Source organism: Loxodonta africana, chromosome 23 (genome assembly GCF_030014295.1).
Source record: "Loxodonta africana isolate mLoxAfr1 chromosome 23, mLoxAfr1.hap2, whole genome shotgun sequence".
Taxonomy (NCBI): domain Eukaryota; kingdom Metazoa; phylum Chordata; class Mammalia; order Proboscidea; family Elephantidae; genus Loxodonta; species Loxodonta africana.
In genome coordinates, this window is record NC_087364.1 from 35,057,373 (window position 1) to 35,076,287 (window position 18,915).

Sequence of the window (18,915 nt, forward strand, 5' to 3'; positions counted from 1 at the left end):
CCTGGATTTGCATCTTTGCTGTTTTTAGTAACTAAGTGATCTTGAATAAGAAAAATTTCTGTTTCAAGTCCCTTACCTCTAAGTGGGAGGCCTTAATACTGACTTCGACATATAAAATATGTTCGGCGGGGGCAGACCCTTGATAAATGTTAGTTCTTGCTCTACCATTCTAAGAACCTTTACCACACTGAAGCAGTAAAAAACAAAACAAAACAAACGAACAACCCAAACCCCTGTCCTCAAGTTGACTCCAACTTATAGTGACCTTGTAGGACAAAGTAGAACTATTCCATATGGTTTCTAAGGCTATAAATCTTTATGAAAGCAGATTGTCACATATTTCTCCCACAGAGCAGCTGGTGGGTTCTAACTACTGACCTTTTGGCTAGCACCCAAGCATTTTAACCACTATGCCACCGGGGCTCCTATTGGATTAGTAAGAGAATAATTTTGGGCAAAATATGAATGTAATAACCAAAATATTTAGTACAAGGGAAAAGCAAGTTCGGAGGTGGATACTTATAAATTTAAGCTTAGTTTAATTTGCAGAAATCAACAAGCATATGTTCAGATTTGGTTTCTCTTCAAAACATGTGTTGGCTTTTGTAACAAAGATACAAATTAATTTGGCATACCAAACATCTTTCTCTCTAATTCCCTTGGAAGTTTTTTTTTTTTTTTTCATAACATAAACAAGAGTGCAAATATTGTTGAAAAATGATTTGCATTTGTACTTTCCAGAATTACTAGCATTAATATTTTTTTTGGAGGAAAGAAAAACTGCAAAGCTTAATCTTTGGCATTCACATTTGATTCAGCAGTATAATTAAAACTTGTATGTTTTAAAGATAAACACTTTGAAGGAAATTTAATGAATTTTGTTTCTGCTCTGCAAAGGAGCCACTATATCAAAGCATTTAACTGGCGCTGTCGAGTTCCTGCTGGTAGAATATTACTTCCAGCCTATTTATTAGCTTTTCTTCCTGTAGCCCAGTACATACTTTTTTTTCCTCTCTCCACTGAGTGAAAGCACAGAAAGAAAGCAAATTTTATTCTCTTTTTTTTCCCCCCAGCATCATGCAAGGCAAGGCAGCATCACAAGTCAGGACATCTGAATTTACTTTGATTCTATTTTATTTCTTAATGTTATTTTGTATTATAATACTTGGTTATCTAAAATCAACATTGTTGTCTAAACTGTCATAAAGTCAGACTTTTACAGGCATTTGAAACAATTCATGAACCATGTCTGAAAGGAGATAATTGTCTTTAGCCCATTCTTTTGCATTTGAAAATGAAGAATTTCAGGTATCAGCAGTTTACTAGAAAATAAGACTTTGGGGGGGTCAATAAAATTTATTTACTTTTTTTTTTTTTACATATTATAAACAAGAATAGGATACATCTGACAGTAGCCTATGATTTTTAAAAATATATTCTTTAATATAGAATAGGCATCAAAGGAGCCTTTTAAATATAATTCTTGTAGGCATCCTATGAGTCAGATTTCCAGAAAATTTTTAAATGAAATTGTCTTTATTAACAACAAAAAATCTGAAGTCATAGATATGAGTTAAGAGAATATGATATGTGAGGTAAAGCTCTCCAGGCAGGATATAAGGGTGCTTTTTGGGTCAGATAGTGAAAGAAGACAAAGTATTTGCATAAATCAGTAAGTTGTAAGCAACATATAAATATGCAATGCCATTTCACAGAATGCAAATAAGATCAGTTAGAAATTGTAGTATGTAATCCATATATTTTTGAGAAGAATTCCCAAGCCAGGCGAATGTGGATTGGGATAAAGACATAGGCAGTGTACACCACCATAGCAAAAATGGTTAGTAAGATGGTATTGAACATAGATTGCTCCCAGGGCTCCAAAACAGCACAGCAACTAATAATTTGGTATTGATAGTAGATCCAGGAGAAATATTCCTTTACACGCCTGAAATCCATGGTTGGCTCCTTCCAGCTGCAGAAAGTCTGACCTGTTATGAAGGCAACAGATAAGAAGAAAATATAATAAGGAACCAAACACAGAACCTCCTTCGATTTTCAAGATCTAAGCATGTTAAATAAAACCTTTCAGAGAATGTTAAAGATCATTGAATGGGTTATTAATATGAATATCATATAGAAATAATACATAATACATTAATAATAGAAATTAACAATATTACTACTACTACTAATTATTATTAATACTAAAATTAATAGCAATAATATTAGTAACAGTAATATTTATGCAATAATGATAATTGCTAGTAAGAGTTCTTGTGATAATACCTAAAAATTGAGACTAATCACATTTTTTTAAGCCATGTGTGCAGAGAGAGATAAATGTGAACCTTTCTATTTCTTACAACATATATTCTGGCAGAAGTTTAAAGAATGGTGTGCAGAAAAGAGTTAACATAGCAAACCTGAAGCTGCTATCTTTAGAAAGGTCTGCTTGCAAGGTAGACCACTGGCTGGTGTCTGGGAACTTGGCTTCCAGAATGTTCCCTCCCTTCTTAACTGATGAGGATGATTCACTGTGCCTAGACTGTATAAACAATGCAATTTATGGTGAACACCTGCTTTATTCTGGGAGTCTGGAATTTTGTAATTGTCAGAAAAAGGGTGCCTACGTGACCAGACCCAATAAAAACCTTGGGTGCTGAGTCTTTGATGGGCTTCCATGGGCAGAAATATTGCACATATATTACTGTGTATTTCACTGGTAGAGAAAGAAGCATACTCAGTGTGTCCACTCATGGGAAGGAGAGAGCATTTGAAGGCTGTGCATGGATTTCTCCCAGATTCCACCTGTGCCTTTTTTCCTTGTTGATCTTCTTGTATGTACTTTCTCTGTAATAAACCTTAGCTTTGAGTACAAATATATGCTGAGACCCATAAGTCCTTCTAGCAAATCACTGAACATGTGGGCAAGTCTTGGGGATCCCTCTAAAAATAGGAAGACAAAAGCGTACTTTTGGGTGATCATTTGTTTTTTCAGTAGAGAACTCATAATGAAAACTACATAGAAATGTTTTGTTGGCCTTCAGATATGACCAACCACATGTAAAACTACCCCAAAAGAACAGCATCTATCATTTCTTAGAAAGATTCCTGGTAAGATTTCGCAGACTTTAATGTCATAGTTGGTGTGAATGTTCAGGAAGGGATACAGGCTTGCCTTTATGTCTGTTCTGCTTATACCTAAGAATGGTGCCACATCGTTAAAGTCCATTTTTGATAACTTCTACTATTCCAATAACAGCTGAAATTGTATGACAATCATGTCTATCTTCTAACCTGGAAATGTCTCTCTTTTCTTTAATCCTTCTTTGAGTAAAAGTGGGATAGTTTTGCTCCATAAGACTATAGACTCCTTGGGATTTGGGGTGATCCTCACTGAACCTTTTCTACCTGGATCGTAGAATAGTGCCTGGCAGACAGGCAGTCTTCAGTAAATATTTGCTGAGTGAATGAGTCAATGAATGAATGTCAACTTAAAAAATAATAATAGCAAACTTATGGTCCCAAGCTAAGTGGCATATAGTTACCTAAGTTGATTTTCACAAGATTGGCTTTGACAAGAAATAATCCTTCTGATTCTATCCTGAAGTACAATGCTGTCAGTGATAGGATAATACCCACATGCCTACAAGGAAGACCAGTTAATATGACTATTATTCAAATTTACACAGCAACCAATAAGGCCAAAGATGAAGAAATTGAAGATTTTTACCTACTTCTGCAGTCTGAAACTGATTAAACATACAACCAAGTTGCATTGATAACTACTGGTGATTGGAATGCAAAAGTTGGAAATGAAGAAGGCTTGGTAATTGGAAAATACGGCCTTGGTGATAGAAATAACACAGGATATCGCATGATAGATTTTTGCAAAACTAATAACTTCTTCATTGCAAACACCTTTTTTCAACAACATAATTGGTGACTATATACATGGACCTCGCCTGATGAAATACACAGGAATGAAATTGACTACATCGGAAAAGAGAAAATGGAAAAGCTTAATATCATCAGTCAGAACAAGGCCAGGGGCTGACTGCAGAACAGACTATCAATTGCTCATGTGCAAGTTCAAGTTGAAACTGAAGAAAATTAGAACAAGTCTGCAAGAGCTAAATTATGATCTTGAATACACCCCACCTGAATTTAGTGATCATCTCAAGAATAGATTTGACACGTTGAACACTAATGACCAAAGACCAGATGAGCTGTGGAATGAAATCATGAAGAAAGCAAGAGGTAATTAAAAAGACAGGAAAGAAAGAAAAGACCAAATGGATGTAGAAGAGACTCTGAAACTTGCTCTTGAACATCGAGTAGCTAAAGCAAATGGGAGAAATGGTGAAGTAAAACAGCTGAACAGAAACTTCAAAGGGTGGCTTGAGAAGACAAAGTAAAGTATTAAAATGACATGTGCAAAGACCTGGAGTTAGAAAATCAAAAGGGAAGAACACGCTCGGTATTTCTCCAGCTGAAAGAACTGAAGAAAAAATTCAAGCCTCGAGTTACAATATTGAAGAATTCAACAGGGAAAATATTAAACAGCACAGGAAGCATCAAAAGAAGATGGAAGGAATACAGAGTCACTATACCAAAAGAATTGGTCGACATTCAATCATTTCAGGAGGTAGCGTACAATCAGGAACTGATGGTACTGAAGGTAGAGGTCTAAGCTGTACTGAAGGCTTTGGTGAAAAACAGGCTCCAGGAATTGACAGAATACCAACTGAGATGTTTCAACAAACAGATGCAGCACTGAAAGTGCTCACTCATCTATGCCAAGAAATTTGGAAGACAGCTTCCTGGCCAACTGACTGGAAGAGATCCATATTTATGCCTATTTCCAAGAAAGGTGATCCGACAGAATGCGGAAATTATCAAACAATATCATGAATATCACATGTAGCAACATTTTGCTGAAGATCATTCAAAAGGGGATGCAGCAGTACATTGACAGGAAACTGCCAGAAATTCAAGCTGTATTCAGAAAAGGACGTGGAACCAGGGATATCATTGCTGATGTCAGATGGATTCTGGCTGAAAGCAGAGAATACCAGAAAGATGTTTACCCGTGTTTTATCGACTATGCAAAGGGATAACATTATGAAGAATGGGAATTCCAGAACACTTACTTGTGCTTATGAGGAACCTGTACATAGATCAAGAGGCAGTTGTTCGAACAGAACAAGGGGATATCGTGTGGTTTAAAGTCAGGAAAGGTGTGTTTCAGGGTTGTATCCTTTCACCATACCTATTCAATCTGTATGCTGAGCAAATAATATGAGAAGCTGGATTATATGAAGAAGAAAGGGGCGTCAGGATTGGAGGAAGACTCATTAACAACCTGTGTTGTGCAGAGGACACAACCTTGCTTGCTGAAAGTGAAGAGGACTTGAAGCACTTACTAAGGAAGATCAAAGACCACAGCCTTCAGTATGGATTGCACCTCAACATAAAACAGAAATCTTCTCAACTGTACCAATGAGCAACATCATGATAAATGGAGAAAAAATTGGAGTTGTCAAGGATTTCATTTTTCTTGGATCCACAATCAACACCCAAGGAAGCTGCAGTGAAGAAATTAAATGACACACTGCATTGAGCGAATCTGCTGCAAAAGACCTTTAAAGTGTTAAAAAGCAAAGATGTCACCTTGAAGACTAAGGTGTGCCTGACCCAAGCCGTGGTGTTTTCAATTGCCTCATATGCATATAAAACCTAGACAATGAATAAGGAAGACCAAAGAAGAGTTGACACATTTGAATTGTGGTGTTGGTGAAGAATATTGAATATACTATAGACTGTCAAGTCTGTCTTGGAAAAAGTACAGCCAGAATGCTCCTTAGAAGCAAAGATGTTGAGACTATGTCTCACATACTTTGGACATGTTGTTAGGAGTGATCAATCCCTGGAGGACATCATGCTTGATAAAGCAGAGGGTCAGTGAAAAAGAGGAAGGCCCTCAAAGAGATGGACTGACACAGTGGCTGCAACAATGGGCTCAAGGATAACAATGATTGTGAGTATGGCACAGGATCAGGCAGTATTTCGATCGGTTGTACATAGGGCCGAGTCAGAGTGGAGTTGACGGCATCTAACAACAACAACAACAATCCTTCTGATAAGGATTATTTCCACAAAAACCTAAAATTAAAAGTCCATTTGTAACTAGGTCTCAATTAACTGTAATAATGGGTAGGATAATCCTAATCAATAGATAACATAAAATGAAAACAATTTTGCCTTTCCTATGAAAAAAAATTCAGACTCCTCCATCTCTCCTAAAAATAGGAAATAAGTGATTGAACTTAAGCATATTGTTCTGGTAGGTGGGCGTCAGTAAGAGGTAGCTCAAACATTTTCTCTCCCAGCTCTGGTTGCAGAGAAAGAGCAAAGGTAAATGGGATTAGGTCTTGGAGGAAATGAGTGACAGGAGTAATAATTTCAGCAAATGATATTACCTAAGCAACCAAGATTTTCCATAAAAAAAAAAAAATAGATCGGCTGAAATAGGAAAAATTAGGAGTTATCATTATTGAGCTTTTAGGTTGTGCCACTAGACAGTTGTATATTCCAAACTAAACTTAATTTTTAAAAATCTTACTCATGGCTACTCACAGTTGCTTCCTTGAAATTATCCAGCCAGAGTTTGGGGCAGCACCAGCTACAGGGTCAGGAGTGTGAGAGTCCACTCATTTACCAACTATCATTTACTAGGCTGTGCTGGGTGAAGCTGAGATAATGATGGCCAAGGCTGACCCAGTCCTTTCCCTTATGAAGTTTGGACTAGTTGGAGAGACAGATAGTAACCAAATCATATATACAAATATAGAATCATCGACTGTGTTACGTGATCTAAAGGAAAAGTGCAATGTGTAAGTGGCTGTGGGGAACCTGATCCAGTCTGGGCCTGTCTCTGAGGAAGAGACATTTGAGCAATGATCTGAAGGATGATTAGAAGTCAAATAGATAAAATGGGTAGTGAGGTGGGGAGAACCGTCAAGGCAGGGCTCAACTCCTGCAAAGGTTGGAGAAGGGAAAGGGTGCAGTAGATGGTCAGCAAGTGAAGAAGCATAGAGAACTGAGGAGGGAGGTCAGGGGTATGATAAAACTGAGGAGGTGGACATGGCCAGAGTCAGGTGTGCCCTGTAGGGCCTAGTTAGATATACTAAGCATTTTGCTTTATCCTATGCGTTAGGGAGACCCCAGGGGCTTTTAATGGGGAAATGCTGCGGTGGGTTTGAGAGCATGAAACTTTAAGCTCATTATGGACATGTATTCTAAAGCCACGTTGAAATGATTTTAGATTTATGAATTGTTTCAGAAAATCTATGCCTGTATCTCCCCATGGACATTACTTATTCAGAATCAACTGTGTTTTGTGCACTGAAAATCTGTTTAAAATGGTCTTGATACTTTTTCCCACTTTTACAAATGATAGGATAATGCTCATTTAGAAATATCATTGACTTTTTCTCTATACATTTTAGCCTTTAAAAATGCATGAATTAATTGGCTATTATTACTTGATTGCAGTCTTGTGAGAGACCCTGAGCCAGAGGCATTCAGCTAAGCTGTGCCCAGATTCTGGAGATACAGGAGTGACGAGTGTGATGGTTAAGGTTGTGCGTCAACTTGGCTGGGCCATGATTCTCAGCAGTTTGGCAGTTACGATGTAGTTTGGCAGTTATGTAATGATGTAGTCAACTCCATGATGAGATCTGCTATGAGCAGCCAATCAGTTGAAAAGCAGTTTCCTTTGGGGTGTGGCCTGCCTCCAGTATATAAATGGATGTCCCAGCAAGGGTCTTGGTTTGGATCCCACATCCAGCTTGTCATCATCTGACCTCCGGTTCTTGGGACTTGAGCTAGCTGCTTACTTGCAGATCTTGCGATTCCTCAGCCTCCACAGCCTGTGAGTCAGCAGTCTGCTGCCTGACCTGCTGATCTTGTGTTCATCAGACTCTGCAGCTACATGAGTCAGGAGAAGCCTCCAGCCTGATGCCTGACTCATGGACTTGGGACTTGCCAGCCTCAGCCTCTACAACTACGTGAGCCATTTTTTTAAGATAAATCTCTCTCTTTCTCTATGTGTGTGTGTGTGTATGTGTGTGTGTGTGTGTGTGTGTGTGTGTGTGTAGTGCATCACTGGCTTTGCTTCTCTGGAGAATGCAGCCTAACGCAGTGAGATAATAAATGTTCCTTGTTTTAAGCTGCTAAAAATCGATCAATCGAGGAAAAGACAGATCTGAAGCACAGCAACGTGAGTTACACCAAAGGTGTAGTCTGGTAAGATTTTAGTCACAAATACCCAAAGTCTGCACTGACTTGAAATCTGGTCATTTTAAATATGCTTTCTTACTGCTCAAAACAAACGGAGTTAAGACGAAAAAGTTTTTTTTTCTTGTCGTGTTCCACAAAATCTCCTGTGTCATTTCCTGCATTCATTGTTTCATCTCACTTTAATCTCATGAACTCTGGGAGTCAGTAAATAGAAAACATTGATTTCCCTCTCTATTTTTACTTTTTTTCCTTTAGCGATGCAGAGAAATTTTAAAGACTGTTTATTCATTGTTTCTTCTTATGAAAAGGTGAGAAGAGGGAGTCAGTTATTACTGGTAAACCATCTGCTACAATCTATTGTTAGAATATGCATTAATTTTTGGATCTAGAGTCACTTAGGTAATATATTTCCACTTCTTTCTGAGTCCATTTTCTTATCTTCTAGGGGACTACAGGAGCCCTGGTGGCACAGTGGTTAAGAGCTTGCCTGCTAACCAAAAATCAGCTGGCAGTTTGAATTCACCAGCTGCTCCTTGGAAACCCTATGGGGCAGTTCAACTCTATCCTATAGTGTTGCCATGAGTCAGAATCAACTCAATGGCAATGAGTTTTATGAGACTACATAACAGTTTTTTTTTTTAAAGACTTTAGACAATTTAAAATGAGTAACATGGATAGAAAAATTCATTCATTGACTGAACAAATACATTTTGAGTACTACTATGTACACTTTTTCCTCACTAATTGACTACCTCACTGTCTGACATTTTGCATTTAAGACTAGTAAAAAATCTACTATCTGACTATTTTGTACATTAATGATGTACTTCTGGCAATAACAAACACCGAGGTGTGAGGTGAGAGTAAATGATGGTTAAGTTATATATCAGTTTGGCTGGGCCATGATTCTCAATGTTTTGGCAGTTATGTAATGGTATAGCCATCCTCTGTTTTGTGATCTGATGTGGTCATCCTCCATTTTCACATAATGCCAATTTCACATAACAAACTAATCTTTGGAAACTAACCATGTTGATGAGTGAGAAGAGTGTAGTTTCTTCTGAATGGTAAAGGTTTCTCAAAGAAAGTTTCCCAGGAGGCATTGCAGTTGGGAGATACTCTTCTAGTAGCAGTACCAATTACTGGGAAGTTGATTTTGACTCATGGCAACCTCATATGTGTCAGAGTAGAATTGTGTTCCATAGGGTTTTCAGTGGCTGATTTTTCAGAATTAGATCACCAGGCCTTTCTTCTGAGATGCCTCTAGGTGGACATGACCCTCTAACCTTCTGGTTAGCAACTGAGTGTCTTAACTTTTTGTGCCACCCTGAGACAATACTTTTTTTTTTTTCTAGGCAGCAGCAAACTAGGCCATTTAACAACTCGAGGCTATGAATGGGCACTCAGAACCGCTTAAAGTGGGAAAAAATAGATGGAAGATCCTAAGGAAGCTAGGAAAAGAGTCTGAATTCGGGGAAAGAAGGTGGCAGAAAGGCCATGAAATTAATTATTCCTAGGTAACCTGGAACTACTTGACAGTAAAAGTCTTAAAACCTTAAGTTTTTACAATAAAATGTGAAATTAATTTACTCACTTCCTTAAAGACCTAATGCCATATCCCAGCAAAACTAAACAAAGGGCTTGAAATGTTTACTGAAGAACGCTGTGACTCTTGTTGTTTTTAGAGTGTATTTTTTAAAAGATGATATCCCAAATATGGAAAAGAAGGAATAATTTTCTTTCTTTTTTAAAATTTTTTTTTCTCTAAAATTGAGGGCTTTAAAAACCCTGTTAGATTTTTAACAAGGTTGTACACTCAAAGGTGGCCTTGCTTAAGGAGATGATGGTATATCTTCAGGGGTTCAGTGGCCTGGGTATGATATTAACATGCTGACTCTGTATGATGAGGCCCTTGGGGGAGAAGAGGGAGGAGTAGGGGCTTTTACCAGAGTCTTATCACCTTGGGGAAGGAGCTCTGGTGGTGCAAGTGGTTAGATGCTTGGCTGCTAACCAAAAGGTTGGTGGTTCGAACCCACCCAGTGGCTGTATGGGAGAAAGATCTGGAGATGTGCTCCCATAAAGATTATAGCCTAGGAAACCCTATGGGGCAATTCTACTCTGTTATATAGGGTTGCTATGAGTTGGACTAGACTAGACAGCACCTAACAGCATTACCTTGGAGACTGTGCTCCTCAGGAGGCCCTATGTGGAACACAAAGGGATCAGAGTTCCCTGTAAAATGGCAAGGAGTGGGAAGTTCAGCACCGTTACCTGGAGGAATGGATTATGAAGCCTGAGCAAAGGCTTTTTCTGGGCCATTGTTTCTAAAATGTGATAAAGACTCCTTCAGGAATAGCCAGTGCAGCACCACAATCTAGGATACCTAGTGGGTTATTCATCAGAGTGTCTCTAGTAATAATAACAGCTTATATTTTCATAGGATTATGTGTAGTTTAGAAAGTGCTTTTATTCACTTGCATAATGTAGAGTATGGATTTGGGAATAAAGACGGACCTGGGTTCTTGATTGCCTTACTTACTGGCAGTGTGATCTTAGGCCAGTTACCTAATTTTTTGAGCCTCAATTTTAATTTCTGTAAAATAAAGATAGTAATCCCTACTGCTGTGAGTATTATCAGTAATGCAAGTAAAGCATTAATCCCAAGTGCTTATGTATGGAGGAAGTGCTTACACAGAAGATAGAATATAAGTGGAGAAAACCTTTCCTCCCTTCCATCTATTTACTGAAAATAATTATTAACATGGTGGGAATTGCAGTTAGAACTGGAGATTCCATAGTGACTTACTTAGATACTTAGGTTGCTGCCCTCAAGGATTATTATTCAGCTGAGTATACTCTGCCAACACGTGTTATGTAGCAAAAGTGGAACCCTACAGTGTCAGTGACTGGATGAACTGTAGTGATCCCCTAGACCAAATCATTCATTTTAAAAGAAAAGGACCAAGGCCATGGGGCTAATATTAAATTTATATTTATTTTTTTGACATTAAGTTGGTTTGTCAAACTGTGCTAAAATACTTGGACCACGTGGAGAAATGTCCTTTGATTTGTGACCTGACATTGGATAAAAGAAGTAGAAATTCCAGTGGAGGCTTTCTTTGGCCTTCAAAGACCAAAGTCTGGCAAGGATAATGGAGTTGGGTGTGTGAGATGTCTGAAAGGCCTCAGTTTCATTCTCTCTCTCAATTTCCTCAGATCCTACTCCTTCCTTACTCAAGACTTTTTCCTTAAATCCTGCAGCTCAGATTCTCCTTCAGCCAACTGAAGGTCTGAATGCCTATTTATTGCAAATATTACTGGGAACTGGAAAAACCTAAGGTTCTTATTAGTAATTAATGTATATTTTAGCACAGGTGAAGACCCAAAGCAGAGGTTTGCCAAGTTGGAGGTAGGGAAATGGAGAAGGATAATTAGAGCCTTGGGAACCAGAGGGAGGGACTAAATCCTAAAGGGACTCCCCTGAATGAGTAGGGACACTAGGACAGTGGAAAATATTCATGACTAATATTTTAGTCCTCCAAAGAGATTATTTCATAATTAATTGGAGAATAAGAAACTATTTTTTATTTCTGAATGTCACCACCCTTTTATCAACAGATGATGTTTTCTCACTAGATTTATGTGCAGTGAGGAAGGAGATGACGTTTCATCTCTCTCAGAATGACACGGAGAAGACTTGGGATTTATGACACACATTACTCAGAGGTAGCAATTTCTTCTGACCTGAATGGAGAAGAAAGTTAGAATAAACGTAGCAACAGTTAAAAAAAAAAAAAAAAAAAAAAGAAAGCCATGTGTTGACATAAGCCCATAAGTATGAGTCACAAAATGAGAACATTTTAAGGGGAGCATGCAGGAAAGTAACAAAATTAGTGGCTGGGCTGGCTCAGGAAGTTCTTTTTTATTGTTGTTTTCTGTCCATGGGAAAAAGAGTGGTAGAAAGCGAAGCAATTGCAATGAACGATGAGTAGCTGGTGAGTTTGGTAGGGTGGCATTTTTAACTTGGGAGTATTACAGAAGACTGATCTTGCAACCAAAAAAAAACACTCCAATTGGATTTTCTCTGCAAGGGATTTCCCTTCTTAAAAATTAGCTAAAACTGAATCTTCTCCCCTGGGGAGAAAGATATCACATGTTTTTGTGTTAGAGTTACTTCTAGAACATCATAATCAGGGGCTGAAGAGAAATGCCAGAAGGATCTGCAATCGATTTTGGGTTACCCCCATTCCAACTTATTTTGGAATTCCCCGTCATTTGCTCAGTGATTTTTGTGCTTCATATTTGGAGCCTGTAAATCTGAAAAGCAATAAAAGTGTCCTGTCTGTTGCAGAGAGAGAATGCTGTCTCCAAAAAGAGACTGTGTCTGTACTGAGAAGTAGCTTTCTTCGGGAAGAGCTGAACATGACTTACTCAAGGTCAAGCCTTCCTTTAATTAGTGTATTTATTTAAAAAATTAGGAGCATAGTGACTTCCTTCCAAAGAGTGCAGTCTACAGTGGAGAAATCTGACAAACACTACCTCATCCAGGTGTTCAAGGTCATATCAACAGTCATAAATCATAATTTTTTACCTTTGATATGATGTGATGAGAATGACACTTTACATATGTGGTCTTCCTCCTAAAACCCTGTTATGGACTGAATCGTGTCCTCCAAAAATGTGTGTCAACTTGGCTAGGCCATGATTCTCAGTATTGTGTGATTGTCCACCATTTTGTCATCTGATGTGATTTTCCTTTGTATTGTAAATCCTACCTCTATGACATTAATGAAGCAAGATTAGAGGCAGTTGTGTTAATGAGGCAGGACTCAATCTACAAGGTTAAATTGTGTCTTGAGTCAATGTCTTTTGAGATATAAAAGTGAGAAGTGAGTGGGGAGAGGGGAGGCTGGGGGGGGGTGCCTCATGCCACCAAGAATGTAGTGCCAGGGGGGTAGCATGTTCTTTAGAACTGAGGTCCCCGTACTGAGACTCTCCTAATCCAGGGGAAGATTGATAGCAAAGACCTTTCTCTAGAGCCAACAGAGAGAGAAAGCCTCCCCCTGGAGCTGGTGCCCTGAATTCAGACTTCTAGCCTCCTAGACTGTGAGAGAATAAACTTTTGTTTGATGAAGCCATCCACTTGTGGTATTTCTGTTATAGCAGCACTAGATAACTAAGACAAACCCTTTAGTGCAGTCTAATCGTAAGAAAAACATCAGACAATTCCAGTAGAGGGGCATCCTACGCAATACCTGACCAGTACTCCTTAAAACTGTCAAGATCATCAAAAACAAGGAAAGTCTGAAAAAGTGTCATGTTAATGAAGCAGGATTAGAGGCAGTTAGTTAGGTTAATGAGGCAGAACTCAATCTACAAGATTAAGTTGTATCTTGAGTCAATCTCTTTTAAGATACAAGAGAGAGAAGTGAGCAGAGAGACAGGGGAATCTCATGCCACCAAGATGAAGCCTAAGGAGACATGACAACTAAATGTAATGTGATGTCCTGGATGGGGTTCTGGAACAAAAAAATGACAAAGTAAAAACTAACAAAATCTGAATAAAATATTGACATTAGTTAACAGTAATGTATCAATATTGGCTCATTAATTGTAACAAATGTTCCATACTAAGACATTAATAATAGAGGCAACAGAGTGCAGAGTATATGGGAACTCTGTAAAATGATTAGGAAAGTCTTGAAAGGTTCACAGTTGTCCCTAGTTCAACTCTAATTAACTTTGCTTATGCTGTCCTGCCCTTCTAGAAAACTCTTTCCACTAACTCAAGATTCAACCTAATCTTGTAAATTGAGTCCTGCCTCATTAACATAACTCCCTCACTGAGTGCCTTCTGGTGGAAGTTTACTAGAGGAGTGGGGTAACTCGAGGTACTTATTGGTGGAGCTAAACAGCTTTGGAACACTTGTCCTAGCAGGGTTCCAGAGAGAGGCCAGGGTTCCAGAGAGGACAAGAGGCCTTGGAAACTATTGTGTGATTGTCCACCATTTTGTCATCTGATGTAATTTTTCTATCTCATAAATCCTACCTCTGTGATGTTAATGAAGCAGGATTAGAGGCAGTTAATTATGCTAATGAGCCAGACTCAATCTACAAGATTAAGTTGTGTATTGAGTCAATCTCTTTTGAGATATGAGAGAAGTGAGCAGAGAGATGGGGGATCTCATGCCACCAAGAATGAAGGACTAGGAGGGGAGTGTGTCCTTTGGACCTCAGATCCCTGGGCTGAGAAGCTCCTAGACCAGAGGAAGACTGATGACAAGGACCTTCCCCCAGAACCAACAGAAACAGAAAGCCTTCCCCTAGAGCTGGCACTCTGAATTTGGACTTCTAGCCTCCTAGATTATGAGAAAATAAACTTCTGTTTGATGAAGCCATCCGCTTGTGGTATTTCTTTTATAGCAGCACTAGGTAACTAAGACAAGGGTCATCCTCTTTTTCACTGACCCTTTACTTTATCAAGCATGATGTCCTTCTTTAGGGACTGGTCCCTCCTGATAGGTTGCCCAAAGTACGTGAGATGAAGTCTCACCATCCTTGCTTCCAAGGAGAATTCTGGCTGTACTTCTCCCAAGGCAGATTTGTTCATTCTTCTGGCAGTCCATGGCATATTCAATAGATGTCTACACACTTGAATATTGCAGCTGCTAGCCACATGTGGCAATTTAAATTTCTAGTGCTCAATAGCCACATAAAGCTACCATATTGAACTTCTTTTTTTTTTTAATAATATTTTAGTGAGTTTTCAGTGAAGGTTTAAACAGCAGTTTAGGTTCCCATTCAACAATTTCTACACAAGCTGTTCAGTGACTTTGGTTACATTCTTCACAATGCATGATCATCTTCATTATTTCTGTTCTGGTTGTTCCTTTTCCATTAATCTAGTTTCTTTGCCCCTGTATATTCTTGTTTTTGTTTTAAAACAATTTTTGACCACTTGGTTTGATACAGGTGATTTTTTAAAGGAGCACAGTACTTATGTGTGATTTTAATTGTTTTTTCAGCCAACTCATTATTTAGCTAAGAGGTACCTCAGGGGTTAGCTCCAGTTCAAGGTTTGAAGAGAATCTCGGGGCAAATCTTGGGGAGTCCTTTCAATCTCAACCAGTCCAGTAGGTCAGTTTTTTTTTTTTTTTTTTGGAATTTGAGGTTCTGTTCCACATTTTTCACCCATTCTACCAGGGTCAATCTATTGTGACCCTAATTAGAATGGTTGGTAGTTGTAGCTGGACTGTTTCAATCATTGCAGAAAGTTTTACGGAACAGTGCTGTGGACTGTCTCCAACTCTTGTTGGGCTAATGCAATAATCTACCAATTTGTCTCCTTTTCACTTTACAATCTTCTACACTGCTGCTGGAATTAACTTTTTAAAATTATAGATCCATTTCTCTGCTTGAAAATCTTCAATAACTCTTTATTTCCTATGGGATGAAACATTCATTCACTGTTTGATTCCTCTATCTCTCCAGCCTCGTCTCTCAACACTCCTGTGAAATACTATTCACTTTCAAGCTTTCATGCTTTAAAAAACCCATGTTTTTTCTTTTCTAGAAATGTTTTTGTGCCCTTTCTCTGCCATATAAAATCCTATTACTTTCAAAACCTAGCTCCTCTTCTATGAAACATTTTCAGAAGACTCCCCACCTCTCCTGCCAAGGGAAAATTTTGCTTTTTTCTATGTGTTACTATTGTAGCAACATTTCAGCACTTATACTATATTATAATTAGCCATGTGCAATCTGTTTCCTCAATAGACTATGAGGTCTTTGAGCACAGGGAACATGCTACATTCATCTCTTTATCCCCAGTGGCTGGAACGTGGGATACTTATAAAAAATGTTGCATCATTTATTGTTGATACAATAAATGATAGCTGATTAGCTGCCTGACCGACCAAATGAATTGTAAGGTTGCTGAGGGCAGGGACCACATGTGTATTTATTTAATATTTTCCGTAGCAGTATCGAGCACAATATGGGGGTACATAAAAGGCGCTCATGAATTCTCATTGTCTGCTTCAGGCAATGAGTTTTATACAGATTGTTTTCTGCAATTTCAGTACAATCTGTCTTTTTATAAGCTGGAAAAGATCTGGTGCTAGGTTTTTTTTCTAACAAATGTAAAAAATTTTTTTCATAAATATTAAAAGTTCATGGACTCTGTGAGGAATACAAAATACCAGTTAAGTGGTTTTAAATCCCGTTAAAATGGCTTTTAAAAGTACTTACTCTAGGTGAGTAATAATTTAAGATTGGTAGATAGAAAAGTGGCCCTAGTGGGAAAAAATCACAGGCTAGGAATATCTGGAAACCTGAATTCTATTGCATTCTTCCTTCCTTCCTTCCTTCCTTCCTTCCTTCCTTCCTTCCTTCCTTCCTTCCTTCCTTCCTTCCTTCCTTCCTTCCTTCCTTCCTTCCTCCCTCCCTCCCTCCCTCCCTCCCTCCCTCCCTCCCTCCCTCCCTCCCTCCCTCCCTCCCTCCTTCCTTCCTTCTTTCTTTCTTTATTTTTACTTTGTGTACTTGGGCAAGTTACAAAATCTTTCTGCATCACAGTTTATGTATAAACTTTAGATAATTGATAATTGCCTCTAATTTTGTCTAAGTAATGTGGTAAAGAGAGTAGGGCAGGGTTCTGAGCTCTTTAGAATATGATATATTAGTTCAAAGTAATGGTAGTGTTTGTTGTCATTACTTGTGGACTGGTACAACTATAAACTGTAAGATTTTACTAAATTATAGAGTCAAAGAGTTTTTGTGGAAGAGCCTATTACAGTTACTTCAATAATGAAGTGGATTGTATATTTTATAGAAAATATCAGCCCTAATATTGAACTGCCTAGTACATTAAAAAATAAATAAAACAATGCATGTGTATAGCCATTACTGAAAACCACTATTTGAAAAACATTTCAATCTTTATATGAATTTTCAAATGTATCTTGGGTGGGGCCACCACATAATGTTGTGTGGGCTATGTACTGCACAACTTACATCATGGCTCTTGGCTGGGGGGCCTAATCACAACCCGCTTCTCTAAGTGAGCACAATTAGATTCACAAAGATACAAAAACTCACAATTTCTTAGTGATTTTAGAGATATGAATGTGGTTTAAGTTTATGTGATTAATGGCAGATCCTTATGTCTATGGGAGAATTGTGCACAACAGATTGTGTCTCAGTTTCCAGATATCTTGATGCAAGTTTTATGTTAGTAGTTCAGTGTTTTCTGTGCCTCGTGGAATAGTCCATCCTTCCTTAACATGTTTCTGGGAATTCCCTTTCATCTTAGAATACTTGCCATTCTTTCTGTGGGAACAAATTTCTCATGCTGACACAGAGTAACTATTTGAAGTAAAGACTGAAAGTGATGACTTTAGAGTCCATGTATTAAGATGAAGCGTAAAAACCAACTTAAAGGTCTGTGATGAATGAAAGCCTAGGAAGAAACCAGCCAGTAAGAAACTTTTTCCACACATTTGTGAATTAGTTGGATAATTCTGTAGGCTCCCCAGAGAGAGAGAAACAAACAATTGTAAGTCAAAGCATGCTATTGCTTTTAGGCAGTTAAGTCGCTCTAATTAGATTTTATAATGGCAACAGGATTTTTGGATTTAGAAGTGAATTACCGAAATGATGTACTAAATGAAAAGCCTCACCAACAGATTAGCCAAGTTGTTGTTGGTATGTTGTCATTTTCAGTTATACACAAGAGTGGAGTGTTTTTTGTGGTTATCTGAACCAACCTTATTGCCTCAAGATCTCATTAACACTAACAAAAGCAGAACAATAGAAAGAAAACATGTATTTTCAGTCCAACTATTAACTGATGCCATTGCTCAACATGAGGTGTATTGACTAACTGTAGTTTCAAAGCAGTCCCTGATTTCTGGCATACTCTGAAAGACTCTAGAGGCATTTATGAATAAAGGACTTTTGGCTGGGAAAGAAAATTTAGAATCTGACTTTAACAGAAAATTTTGTAATAATTTAGGGAATACTAAGGTTAGATTAGATCACTCTAAATGTCATGTGGCTGTCGAAAAGAACATACATATTTTGAAACTAAAAAGAGGAGCAAATGCATTAATATTAGTAGATGTTATAATGGAATGAGAAATTTGTTGTGGGGCCATAATACATTTCATCTTGTTCCTGGTATCCTTTCACTTACTAGTATAGAAAAGGGGCAAGTACTGTATTTCTGGCAATATTGGAGTAAAGAGTAGGGCTTCTGGGCCAAGTTTTTAACTTCAATGTTATTTCTTAGAATGAAACTCTTTATTACTATATTATTAAAAATATACATTTAGAAAACCCATATATATAAACCCTATCATCCTATTAAGAAGGAAAGAGGAAAGTGTGTAGCTTCTGGGTGGCTTTTTCTTTCCGAAGTTAGTGCTCCCAAGGACTGCCAAGTTGTTTTTAGAACCAAAAAGTAAACAGAGTTACAACATTAGTAGTGGACTTAAAAAATTGTTAAAAGTCACTGGGATTCTCAAGTTGGAATGGGGCATTACTAGTCTAGCAAAACCTCAAAGACGCACCATCTAAAGCTGAGTAAACAGACAACCCCAAAGGCCTTCA

At 38.1% G+C, this 18,915-nt stretch overlaps 1 protein-coding gene across 1 annotated transcript; it reads right to left on the reverse strand.

The window, feature by feature from the left end:
- Nucleotides 1-1,495: 1,495 nt before the first annotated feature.
- Nucleotides 1,496-1,988, reverse strand: SPTSSB (serine palmitoyltransferase small subunit B). The gene has a single exon (XM_003422200.4). It carries the CDS (start codon nucleotides 1,957-1,959, stop codon nucleotides 1,729-1,731), a length of 231 nt encoding a protein of 76 aa, XP_003422248.1. The 5' UTR covers nucleotides 1,960-1,988; the 3' UTR covers nucleotides 1,496-1,728.
- Nucleotides 1,989-18,915: the final 16,927 nt, after the last annotated feature.

What these genes read in the sequence shown, in the direction of transcription:
- SPTSSB (XM_003422200.4), bottom strand. Translation starts at nt 1,959, where the DNA reads ATGGATTTCAGGCGTGTAAAGGAATATTTCTCCTGGATCTACTATCAA.